This window comes from Megalops cyprinoides, chromosome 6 (genome assembly GCF_013368585.1).
Source record: "Megalops cyprinoides isolate fMegCyp1 chromosome 6, fMegCyp1.pri, whole genome shotgun sequence".
Classification (NCBI taxonomy): domain Eukaryota; kingdom Metazoa; phylum Chordata; class Actinopteri; order Elopiformes; family Megalopidae; genus Megalops; species Megalops cyprinoides.
The window spans coordinates 6,240,257-6,253,287 of record NC_050588.1 but is presented as its reverse complement, the minus strand read 5'-3'; the positions used below and the strand labels follow the sequence as shown (position 1 = coordinate 6,253,287).

At 41.9% G+C, this 13,031-nt stretch overlaps 1 protein-coding gene across 1 annotated transcript; it reads right to left on the bottom strand.

Moving 5' to 3' along the window:
- Positions 1-8,251: 8,251 nt before the first annotated feature.
- Positions 8,252-10,676, bottom strand: LOC118778901 (zinc finger protein 486-like). The gene is made up of 2 exons (XM_036530694.1): positions 10,636-10,676; positions 8,252-8,948 (listed from the first exon to the last, which is right to left on the bottom strand). Exon 2 carries the CDS (start codon positions 8,927-8,929, stop codon positions 8,252-8,254), a length of 678 nt encoding a protein of 225 aa, XP_036386587.1. The 5' UTR covers positions 8,930-8,948; positions 10,636-10,676.
- Between the last annotated feature and the right edge of the window lie 2,355 nt (positions 10,677-13,031).

Here is a 13,031-nt window from a genome sequence, read left to right as displayed (position 1 = left end):
CATTAAAGGTACTGCTCTGGAGTGGTTCAGATCCTACCTGTCTGACAGAAGTTTTTCTGTCTGCCTTGGTGACCTTGTATCCTCCACAGCGTCTCTCCCTTGTGGAGTCCCCCAGGGTTCTATTCTCGGGCCAATCCTTTTTTCCCTTTATAGGATTTCCTTAGGGTCCACTCTAAAAAAATCTCTTTCCACTGTTACGCAGATGATACCCAAAACTACCTGCCTTTGAAAGGGAAAGACACCTACCCGTTAAAACCACTGTTAGACTGTCTTGAGGACATCAAAGTTTGAATGGCCTTAAATTTCTTGAATTTTAATGAGAATAAAACTGAAGTCCTGATAGTTGGACCCAGTGGTGCCTGTGATGCCCCTCATATGGACCTATGCTCCCTGGAACCATATGTAAAACCCACTGCTCAAAATCTGGGTGTGATAATGGACAGTGATTTTAGGTTGGACAAACAGATAAACTCAGTGATTAAATCTAGCTTTTTCCAACTGAGGCTATTATCTATGGTCAAGCCATTTTTATCTTTTAATGATTTCGAAAGAGTTATACATGCTTTTAGCTCGTCCCAGCTTGACTACTGTAATGCTTTGTATGTTGGTGTTAGCCAGGCCTCCCTCTCGCGCTTAAAGTTGGTCCAAAATGCTGCAGCTCGTCTTCTAACAAGAACACGTGAGCAAGAGTACATCACCCCTGTACTTGCCTCCCTTCATTGGCTCCCTTTACATTTTAGGATTGATTTTAAGATTTTATTGTTTGTCTATAAATCGTTAAATGGGGTTGCTCCAACTTATCTTTCTGACCTTTTACATCCACACGTGCCATCAAGATCACTCAGGTCCATTGACCAGTTCCTTTTAGTTGTTCCAAAATCAAGGCTGAAGCATAGGGGAGATCGTGCCTTTGCAGTTATAGCACCTAAACTCTGGAATGAGTTGCCTCTGCATGTAAGGCTGGCCCCTACACTGCCTGTTTTTAAATCCCGTCTTAAAACACGTTTTTATTCCTTGGCTTTTAACTCAGTATGAGAGTTGCTTTTGTTTTTTCTTTAGTTTTATTGCTATGGTATCATTGCTGTTATTTATTGTCTTTTGTCTGTTTATTTATTTATTGTTTTCTGTACAGCACTTTGGTCAACTGCTGTTGTTTTTAAATGTGCTTTATAAATAAACTTGACTTGACTTGACTTGACCTGACTTGACCTAACCTTTTAGAAGCACTGCCTTCATGTCTTGGTTGCAGCAAATGCTGCCACCAGATCTTCCAGGTCCAAACATCTTCTGACCTCCTGTTCTATAGAGATTTGAGCCCTGAAAGCCTTTCCTGGCTCATGGTGGACCTCAAGTAAGTCTTAATAAGCTTCAGGCTCGAGAAGCTTCTCTCGCCAGATGCGACAGTGACAGGAAGTGTTAACAGGAGCTGCAGGGCAATACTGAGATTCCCATAGAGATCTAGAAGTTCCTCCTTGTATATGTAGCCCAACATCTCTCTTGGGGAGACACACACATCATCATCATCATCAGGGAATGTGTGGATAGCAACCCTGACCTCCATCACCATCTCCTCTCCATCGATGTCATCCATAGTTTTTTCAAGATTTAGGCACTGCTTCTCAGGCCTTCCAGACTTAATTGCCTCTGTCATTTCCTCTTTGGAGAAAACAAAACCATACAGGTTGTAAACATCCTCCATCTTTGAGAAACTGGTAGTGATGCTGCTGAGGGCGGTGTCCACCAGTGGAAGAAAAAACTCCCGATTGAAGAGGTCATCTGGTGTAGACAGTGTTTCTTCTCTGTCCTCATATAGAAACTGCCTTGTTGTTATTCTTCTCTTTTCGGGAAGCTTCATGTCAATCTCTAGACTCTCTGTGTAACAGGGTAATAAATTGTGATCCACTTGCCATTCATAGGTAACCAATGGGTAACAGTTTCTTCCAATTGTCTCATTCTCATGCCCTATAAGGTAGAACCTTGTTAGCCGGTGTGTGTTGCGTCATGTTGACGTGGGGCTGTGTTTCAGTTAGAACAATCCCAAATCAAAGGTACACTGTTTAAGTGCGTTTCTGTAAATATTGTAATTCTAATTGTTAGAATACTCCCAGTCCCATGAATGCAAATCACTGGTACGAATGAGAATAAAGCGACTGTGGTACAAAGATCGGTGTGTCATCGTTTTAATTGAACACAATGCAGCAAAGAAAGACCACTTACATCTGCAATTTCTCTTGCTTCTGTCTGGCAGGACAGAGTCCGTAAGGTAGTTCTTGACTCCTCCAAGTTCCGTTCTTAGTGTTTGGAGGGAAACAGTGGGGCTTTGTAATATTTTGCTAGCGTGGTTGATCTGGTATAAGACATTGTACCAGACCACCATGCATAGCCGAAACTGCCAGGTCATCAGCTCACCCCGTATGCCCTCGGCTGAGGACATTGTTTCAGAGTCCTTCTTTTCCACGGCAAATTCCTTCAGTGCAGACGGTGCTTGTACCATCTCTGGCATCTGGTACCGCACAGCCTTCACACTGTCGATCCTCGCCTTCCATCTTATCACTGATAAAGACTTCACTGTGAGGTCCTTGACATGTTGTTGCAGGATTGCCCAGCGTGACACAGATGTGCTAAAGAGGTTGTACAGTCTCTGCAAAACACCAAAGAGGGACATAGACAGCACAGAAGATTATGCTGCATCTGCCACTACGAGATTCAGAGTGTGACTGCTGCAGGGAACACACAATGCCTTGTTGTTCAATTGCAGTATTCTTGCCTGAACCCCCTGTTTGTGTCCCATCATATTGCTCCCATTGCCGTAGGATTGGCCACAACAGTCTGAAATATTTATGTTGTGCTTTTGCAGCTTTTCCAGAAGCATATCAAACAGGCCTTTTCCAGTTCTGTCTTGTACATCAAGAAAACCAATGAAGTGTTCACTGATAGAGGCACCAATGGATGCTTCCCAGTTCTCAGTTCTCACAGTTCTCATCATGTTCACCTTGTGCTGAACGCTCAGGTCTTTCTCGGTGGATGACACGGTGTGTGTGCGTAATACCGCGGGGGGGGGGGGGGGAACAAGTGGATTCCTGGAGTGATAGTTGAGCAAACAGGACCAGTATCCTACAAGGTCCATGGAAGAGACACGGACATCACATACCGGAGACATGGGGATTAGTTGAGATTCCGAGTTGCAGGTCATGGACTTGTTCAGGAGACTGACTGTTCAACTAACAACACACAAATTGAAGTGCACTCAGTGAGAACACCTGTACTGATGCTGTGCATGCAGACAGTGCAGAGGTGCCAGCGGCATCTCAGAGTCCACAGTGTTCATCCTGAGTGAGAAAACCACCTGAATGTTATGACCCTTAAAACGAAAAAAGGAGGGTTTAGCGAAATGGGAATGTTCTATAATAAAATGACTGTTCTGTCTCAAAAAAGGTTTATGCGGAGCACATAAAAAGGACCGGAACACTCGTTTGTTTTTGTTTTTTTTTTTTAATAAAAAGATAGTACACCCTTGTTGAAAGTACTTATTTGTTATGTTGTTGTGTTGATTGTGATATCAGAAAAAGGGCACAGGCATAATGAGTTATGGTTTGATGTAACTGAATACTACCTTTATTTAAAAAGGGGGGTGATGTGATGTATTATACATTTGAGTTTTGGTATTTTGGAACCTGGGTTGTGCCGTAGTTTCGAGACTGTGGTCAGAATGTTGAGATAGCTCGTTGGGGGAAGTTGACAGTAAAGAATGTGACCTGCTAGCAATACATGGCCGTTTCATGTGTGTTATTTACTGATACACCACATCCGATATGTTATCAATAGATTATTTTACTAATTTAAATGAACTGATTGTACTGCAATTTGCTTTTATTCATTTGGCAGGCGGTGTTATCCAGAGCAACTTAGAAAAGTGCAAAGTTAGGCAGGTTGCGGCACAGATACTTAAGTGCCATCCTTGAAATACAGTGCCATAATGAGAAACATTGCCACAGTGGGAGTAGGTGCTACTATAAGGTGTACGACCTTAAACTATTACCACGAATTTCCAGCCACAAGGTTTGTATCGCCACAATGTGACTGCCACTGAGTTTATGCAACAGCCTCAAGTGCCACCAGGCATGTATGTTCTATGCTATAATCCCCACCCATTTTACAACTACCAGCTTTCTATTAATGTTAGGAGGTGTATGAGTCACAGTTTCGAGAGCCTAGGTGTAGTCTGAATGGGTGGGTTTTGAGTAAAGTGCTGAATAGGACTGACATTTGAAACTACAGAAACACTATAAATGTAGATTTACAACTGGACTCCAAAAGTGTTCCAGCTCAAGATGTTTATATATATTTAAGGACACACAAATCACCTCTGAAGGACAAATGTTTAAGAAAGATTTGTAAAGAGCATAAAGATAAATGTCTTCACGTTATCACATTCACAGCAGTCTGGTCCTTGGGTTAGAGGTAGACAGGTTTTAGTTGGCTGTGACTATGGCAGAAGATGCTCAAACAGAATGATGTTCTAAACTGTGAGAACAGCTTGGCGCGTTAGCAAGAGGCAGTGTGAGAGGAACACAATGGCCATCATCTGCAGTCAAGACAGCATTGTGACTGTGATTTGTGGAGAATCAGTGTACAAGCTGCACCTGCAGCAGCATTACCCACTGTGATCAGCTGGCAGCCCTTGGCGCATGCTGCAGAACGTGCTTCAGGCGGCCTGGTGTTCTCTGACAGGTTTTGGACCAGTTGGCTACAGTTGAAAGAACAGGGAGGGTCTGACAAGGGGGTGAGTGTGTTGCCTCTGCCTTGACAAAACGTTACTCACTCCTGCAGTGGGGCTTGCCGCCATCAATGGTGACTAATTGGGCAGTGCTGCATTGCTGCAGCACACTGGAATTGCAGAGCGTGCCCTTGTTTTCCTACAAGGAGGCCTCAAAAAAAGCAATGGAAACAGACTGTCGCCTGTCATTGTGTAAACAGCCCAACTGTTGGCATGGTCGTCAAAGACAGCAATATTGAGATTATTCATTACACACTTGCCAATGTAAGGAGAGGCGCGGGTAGTGCTAAGGCCACAATATGGATGAGTTTTGGTATTGCATGTAGTAAAAATGGCAGTACTGTGTAGACAAATTCACATGCAAAGCTTCCCGGTGTGATAGGAGAGGAAGAACACAGCCTGTCCAATCTGGTCAGCTGTTGCGTTGCAAGTTGGCAGACAAATGAGAGGTTGAGGTGGCAGCTGGAGCTAATGTGCCAAGCAGCGGGTCTCACTCAAGAGTATTTACAGCAACATTGCATAGGAGTGACAGAAAAAGCATTAGCGGTGCTGCTCAGTGTGGAGTCTGCATTTCCAGGTGCAGACAGTAGCCTGGTGTAGCTAGGGAATGTAAAAAGGCCATTTCTTGAGTAAGCTGCAACAATTGAGCAACATTCAGCTTGAGCTTGCCCAGCTCTTATGACAATGTCCCAAGCAAGCCTGCACACAGGTTGGCCTGTCCTGCCAACACCTGTAACATTTCAAAAACGATGTCTCACACACCTGCCCATAGCAACAGAATCATGCCGATCTAAAAGTCAAGGACTTATTTGCTATTTCTCTCTAAGACAAAGAAATACAGTGTCAATCTAGATGGAATCGCAACACGCCATAGAGGTGTATCACACTGTTCCTTGGTTTTGCGGTTTTGATGTGTTGTCCATTCACAAGCAGCATGCCTTACATTTTCAGGTAGCAGTGTATTAAATCCTAATGTCACTATGCTCCTTGCTGACAGTTCACCACATTAGGCAAACACCTTTGTCAGCACAGGTTGTCTGCAAACATTCATTGCATTCAATTCATTCATTCAAAAATTCATTTAAAAAAATTCTTTGATTCCCCAGGGGGCTCTACTTCTACCCTGTGACATTCAGCTGCCCACATACCGTAATCTCAGAAACAACACAATGACAAAGTTTCAGTGTTCAGTGACATTTACATTGAAAATGTGAGGTGCAAGAAGAATAAACACAAAGGTAACAAGTAAAAGCTATGAATCAGTTATCACAGCTTGTGCTCCATCACTATTTCTACCTCTTATGGTCTAATTTTCACAGGGGATTGTTCCGACTTGTAGGTGGTTCGCCAAATTCCAGTAGATCATTTTGTGATCAAGGTCAACCCATGAGTCCACTATTGCAATTACTTTGCTGTATTTCAGAACAAGATGTTCCAGCTTGTATATTTTGACATACTTTTTTTTTCCCCCAGATTGGCCTAACTAATTTAATTGAGTTAACATTGGGTGATTTAAAATGGAGAAATAGCCTATACATAGCTGCCTTTTTAAATACATATTTTTTATTATTGTACCCCACTGCCAACTTGATTGCCATCTTGTTAACGTCACATTAACATTAGGAAAACATCATGGCTTTTTGATTAAGTGTGGTATTGTTTTTTTTACTGTTTCTCCATCTATGTGAAAGACAGTTACGGGAATTCCTAACCTGGATGGAGAGAAAGAGGTGCAAAAGTTGAACTATGTCAACTTTTGTGGCACCCCTCACACCCTACCACCTGGCACAGCCAGTCACATCTAAATGAGAGGTATCATATACATTGAAAAGTACGGTGGACAACCTGCAAGTAAAACAAGACTACCAAATATCTGTTAGTTGCATACAAATACCTAATTAATGTGTACTGTAAGTGTTATTAACTTCATGTTAGACATTCTTATTAAATACTGTAGTCTGGTGTCAAACTACACAAATTAAATTGTTACATCAGGGTTGTGCTTCTTGATTTTGTCACATGTTGAGGTGTAAAATTCTGTACTGCATACTTGAAATTGGCTGAAATTAGAGTAAGATTCCTGACAGCTCTGCATGTTGTTAGTAACAATTTGACTGCTGCAAAAAATACACAAAACTGACTGAGGTGATCAACCTCAACAGCTGGATAAAAAATGTCACTCACTTAAAGGTTGTAATCAGATTCAAAAACATTATTTACAAATTGCAAGGCACGTTGGTCAGGTCTGCACGATACCTGAAATTCACGCAGGCTACTGCCTTGCACCGTCCTGCAAAAGACTGCAGGAGCAGCAGAACTACCACTGAATGCAGGGGATGACATCACACTCTGGATTGCAGATAGCAGAAGGCATGCAAGAACTTGCCCTCTCTCTATATAGGTACTCTAGCAATATCATTCCAGTGCTTTTGGTTTACAACTTTTGATCGCTAGCTATCTCATTGGTGTGAATGATAAATGTATGGTCCTCTTTTATAACTGCACACTGGAGAAAGAATCTCAATGTTTATAAAAATGCATTTACTTAATATGTGAACACACTTATAACAATTATCAAGGATTACAAAAAGCCTACTTTTCTTCAGGTTTTATTGCTCGCGAATATATCATCTGCATGGAGCATGTAACTGTCTTCATAAAATAAAATCAAGTTATTTCAAAACATATAAGGTGGAAAGGTTTCCTGTCAGGTTCAGTGTACCCACATGAATAGACTCAACAGCTCAGTAGATGTAATGCCCAATCTCCCCCTATCACAACAGTAGTGATATAGAAGCACACAGTCCACAGTTATGAATGTGAACTACATATCAACAGAATACAATACAGAGTTAGCACAACTAAATAAAGAAACGTTTAAAAATACAGCACAAATTAACTGATTATGAATACATTCAGTTTCAATGATTTCAATATACTTTGCATTAAAGAACTATGTTACCAGAGAGGGAAGACTCATGAAGGCACACTAAGGGGACACTAACGACTTTTACAGACATTAGTAACAGTGTAAATATGAGGTAGTACATTACTGGCCATGTAAATACATTCCAGCAAAAGAGTTTGGTCTTACAAATGCATTCACTCCATGATCCATCGACAATTGTCAATACCTGTTAAAATCAACCTAAGAGGTGTAAGCAATTGAGCTAGGATGAACACGAATGCCCCATTACCCCTGGGATCAAAGGGAACTTCTACCCATACACAGTGGAATTCTCCAGTTTCAGATTGTAACACTCATGACTACTTCTGGTGTTCAAGGCCAAATAATTCCAAAAACAGCATTAATTTCATTGTTTTCTGGTGCTGATTTTATGTCATACAGATTATCGTAGCCAGTACAGGCTTGACTCCTGAACTATAACCACAGTTCATGACATGTAGCAAATGGCATATGGTTATCTATGTCATAGGAGCAATGCTCCTCCCCTTCCACTTCCTCGTGTAGGATTAAAGCACCACTTCTATGTCGTAGGCGATTTTATTCTGCATGCCTCCCGCATTCCTGCGCAAGGTCACCACTCCGCCCCCGTCTCCACCGCAGGGCACCTGCACCTCCGACGGCGCGTGCCGCTTGGCCTTCTTCTTCTTGACTGTGGAGTGGTCCAAGGTGGACTTGGGCAGGGACGTGGCAGAGGACTCGAGGCCTTGTCTCGGCGATGAGCGAGTGGACTCCGGGGAGGCTCCGTCCGTCCAGGCGCCCTTGTGCACGTGGCAGAAGAGCACGCCACAGGTCTTGCAGCGGTAGCGCTGCTCCTTGGTGTGGATGGTCTGGTGGCGCTTGAGGTTGTGCATGGTGGTGAAGGAGCGCACGCACTGGAAGCAAGTGTAGGGCCGCTCGCCGGTGTGCACGCGCTGGTGCTCGTTTAAGTGGCTCCGGGTCAGGAACCTTTTCTCGCACAGGGTGCAGGCGTAGGGCCGGTCCTTCATGCAGCTGTGGCTCGTCAGCTGGCCGCCCGTGCTGAAGCTCCGGTTGCACTTGTCGCACTTGAAGGGCGCGCTGCCGGCGTGCTTCGGCGACCCCTTTGGCTCCGCGGTGAGGATTAGCTCCGCCGTGGCCTCGCGCACTCTGACCACTGCGGCTGCAGCTGCGGCCCTCTTCGCTGCTTTACCTCCCACTGTGGCCATCGGCGTCCCCTTTTAACCCCTGAGGAGGGACCGCAGGTTTCAGCCAGTGTTAGCTCAAGCAGGTACCTAAGGTAAACTTACAGCAGGTGCCTACAACATCTTACAATCCATAACAATGGCTTGTAGAACACAAGATACAACAAAGGGCTTTGACCCCCCTAAAATCAGGTGTGTAATGACAGTACAGTGCATGAATTTGTTTATGCACCCACTATTTTAAAAGGAAGAAATAAGATCAGTTCTTTGCATCTAATGCATATGGACCACCTAAACTTCATGCTAGCTCTAATTTTCTTATTTTCTCTTCAAGTCTTTTTTTCTTGTTGTTTGCATAATGGAATTAGATACATGAAAGACTGCCTAATTCTATGCCAATAGTGCACAGCCTCATGCTATTGATTGCCACTGAATCTCTTCACCAACATTATTGTAACTTCAAACATTATTTTTTGCAATTACTTGGATTGGCTTTAAAAGACAGAAAGTGAAGTTTTAAAGCATTGCATTTTGCCATTCAATCACTGTCATCAATTATATAGTTCAGATCACAATTGAGCCAATCACTTATGATTACGAATCTAAACAATTTTGTCACTGAAGATATGAAGCGTGACAGGTGAGATTTCATAAGACCATACCTTATGTTTCAAATCGATTTTTAATCTGTGGTAAATTGCGTCTGCAAAATAAATGATCGTATTGCTTATATAGAATATGCTTATCCAGACCTTTATACCATACAATGGTCCAGAACAGCAGGCGAAAATCTGACATTGTTTAATGAACGCTTAGAGAAGTCTGGGTTATCCAGTATAGGTTTGACAGAAGATAGCACAGCGAAACCCTGTTTTTGCCTTTACGAAAAAGGAATTCCTCATTTTTGTGACGATGGTAAGCAAACATCTACGGATTTAGACGAAGGACCCCCGAATGTGTTAATGCGTTACCTGCAATAATAGTGGTCAGACTATTTTAACTTTACTTCTAAAGCCAACAAGGTGAACTGCATTCATACCTTTTAACGCATTCTATTTACCTAGCTCGCTTGCAATATACCTACCGTCCGCAACGTCACGACTTGGGAGATAAAAAGCTAGTTGGCTATGATTGTAGCTGGCTTGGCTAGCTAGCTAATTCAGTGCCGTCATAAAGCCAGGGTTGACTACAAAGATTGGTGAAAATATCAAGCCAGCAGACTGAATTAATTCAATCTTTTTCCACGCTAAGATATACAGTGGCTAGTTATTTTGCAGTCTAATTCAGTTGCTGGCCAGCATACAAACCGTCACGCAGCACAGCTGCAACTAGCGCTTTGGAAGCAAGCCACAAAGGCAAACTTTGGTCAATCGGTTTATAGATTTTCCTTAAGATCAAAATATTTATGAAACTTTGGAGTGCGACAAAAACAGATTTGTGTTAGACTGCAGTTCAAATTGAGCCTGCGACTAGAGGAAAATAAGTGCTAGCTAGGTAGCATTATTTTAAATCAGAAGTTGAATTTTTATTAGGCTACTTAGCTAGCAAGCTATGTTAGGTCTCTGCAAGTTAGCTAGTAAGAAACCTCTTGAAACACGTGCATTTGAAAACCAAAAAAATCTACTTCCACGCGTGGTTTTGAACCATAAATAGACCCTAACTATCTTTTTCACAACGTGCATGATACACAACAATGTTAGGAAGCTAATAAAACAAACAACAAACCGTACCTTAAGATGTTTGTGCCCCACAGAAAACCCGTACTCCTTGCCCCCTCCTCAGTATAAACTGAACGTAAGTTCCAGGGATACTTTGGTTCCTACCTGAAAAGTCATTGTAATTTCTTGGACAACGTGAAGGGCACCTCTCCAATGTGTTTAATTCATTTATTGGCTCATTCGATCGTTACAAATGCGTATAGGATTGCCGAAAAATCTATGCCCAGACATGTTAATAGGTGAAGTCGTTATAACCCATATTCCTAATGATGTTCTTCACAAACTGGGGAGAGGGTAATGCTCCCGAAGTCTTGATGTATTGAAACACCGGAAGTTTATGGTGAAGGTAAAGTGAGAGGGAACATTTTCAGAGTAATTTAATAAAATTTATGGTAAAAGCAATGGGACCAATCATTATTTATACACTGAATGTAATTATTATTTTATAGCAATTTCATAATTGTGGATGTTTGTACTGGCTGCAGTAAGGAAGAAACAAAACAAAAGTTGAGAAACAAAACCTAACTAGACTGTGTGAAATCAGATTTTTCGTTCAGCGGTTTTAAACGGATGTGGAGATAGACCGAACACGAACAATGAACGTCCCGTTAACGACTGCAATGACAAAATATCAAGTAAACATTTTAAAAAGTCAACACGCACGTACAAAAACAAACAAAACACACTATTTTTTTCATCATGCGAGGGCCGAATTTAAAAAGCATATATGATTGAACCACACAACCTGAAGTTATAGCCTATTAACTATTAAACATTTGGCAACAATTTCTATATGGTTCGTACAATTTTTAATCAAGTTGTCACGTGTTCTCATAACCAACGTTGACTGAGCCCTGTGAAAATTAAAGAATCATTTGTATGTTTATTTCACATTTACTTTGATTTGGTCCATTTAACAGTTGTTGTGGATGCTCAACACTGATTCAGATGGAGGATAGAGTATTAGAGCACGAACATGCGATGAATCGAGCATTTGCTCCAATAATTCCATTAAAGAAGCCACACATTCCCTCACCAAAGTACAGCAATGTAATTCTAATCTAAAAAGCTCTGAAATTCTATAAACAACGACAGAAGGAGAAAGACAAAGCAAGCAAAAGAAAAGTGCAAACTAAAAAACTAAAGAGTAAAACAACCTAAGACTAAACATAGACTAAAAGAAAATGAATTTCACACTGTTCTGTCAGGCACATACAACTGTTCATTCAAAGACCAGGATGACTGCCATTTCACTTTCAATTTAAAGAAACTTGATCAAATAACACCATTCCATAAATAAAGACAAGCTATTACACAACAGTGACCACACCACTGCATACTATAATGTTGTCATATATGCCTTCAAAGTTTTGGCATCTGGTGAGCCACAAAAGGGGAAGCAGAGATGTTAGCTTTAAAGTTGAACCCATTTTCCATGGTTAAGCTCCTCAGTGTCATGTTGCCAGAGGTTAAAGTACAGGGAAGGTGATATGGATACATTCAGGCTGGCTAGACAGAACCTCAAGAAGACCATCAAATCTGCCAAGGAGGAGTACAAAGCCAGGCTGGAGCGTGATTCAAGCACTAACGACTCTGCAGTTACCTAGAACACACTCAGGATAATCACAAACGAACCGGTCGATTTGGCGTTTGCTTGGTGTGTGTTTCGCAAATGGTTTAGGCTAGTTGCTTGTGAGCATACGCGGTATTTGAGTTGCCGTGTGCCATCTTCCTCCCCTTTGCCTCTGTGTCTGATGCTGCTTGAGACATAGGAATGTGTACACGTGACTTTGAGCAGCAACTGAATTCAGCGACTATTTCGGCTCATAAAAAAACTGTTCGTCACATCCCCGAACCGAGCACATCGTGAGAATCTGCACAAGGCGGTGTCTATTTTCCTGTATAATTTGTGCATGGTGAACCATAATTCACGGAGATACAGCTGTTTTAAAAAGCATTCTTTTCAAATGTGGAATTGAAATACTCCAATTTTTCTCACCTGTAGTGTTGAATGGGGGTAAAACTAAAGTGATTTATTTTTTAATTGTCACAACAGCACTGAGGCGAAGACTTTGTGAGAATCCACATAGGATCTCCTCTATTTTGATGTATAATTTGTAGAGCCAGAATTCACAGAGATACGGGTAGGGTTGGTAACCAAAACTTGGTTCCAAATTAGAGCCAAATCCAAAATGCCAAATACCAGGTATCCGTAAAAAAATGAATTTCAGTTCTGTTTATCGGTTCCTAAACGCGGTAACCGTTTATTATTGCAAACAAAGGCTATATCTGCAAGGACATACATAGCTATCTGTCAGGACTTGTCTACATGACCACGTCACGCATCAACGCAAGCTTGTGTCCATTTGTTTAGCCCTGTTGTGCGTACGGTCACGACGGTGTGATTA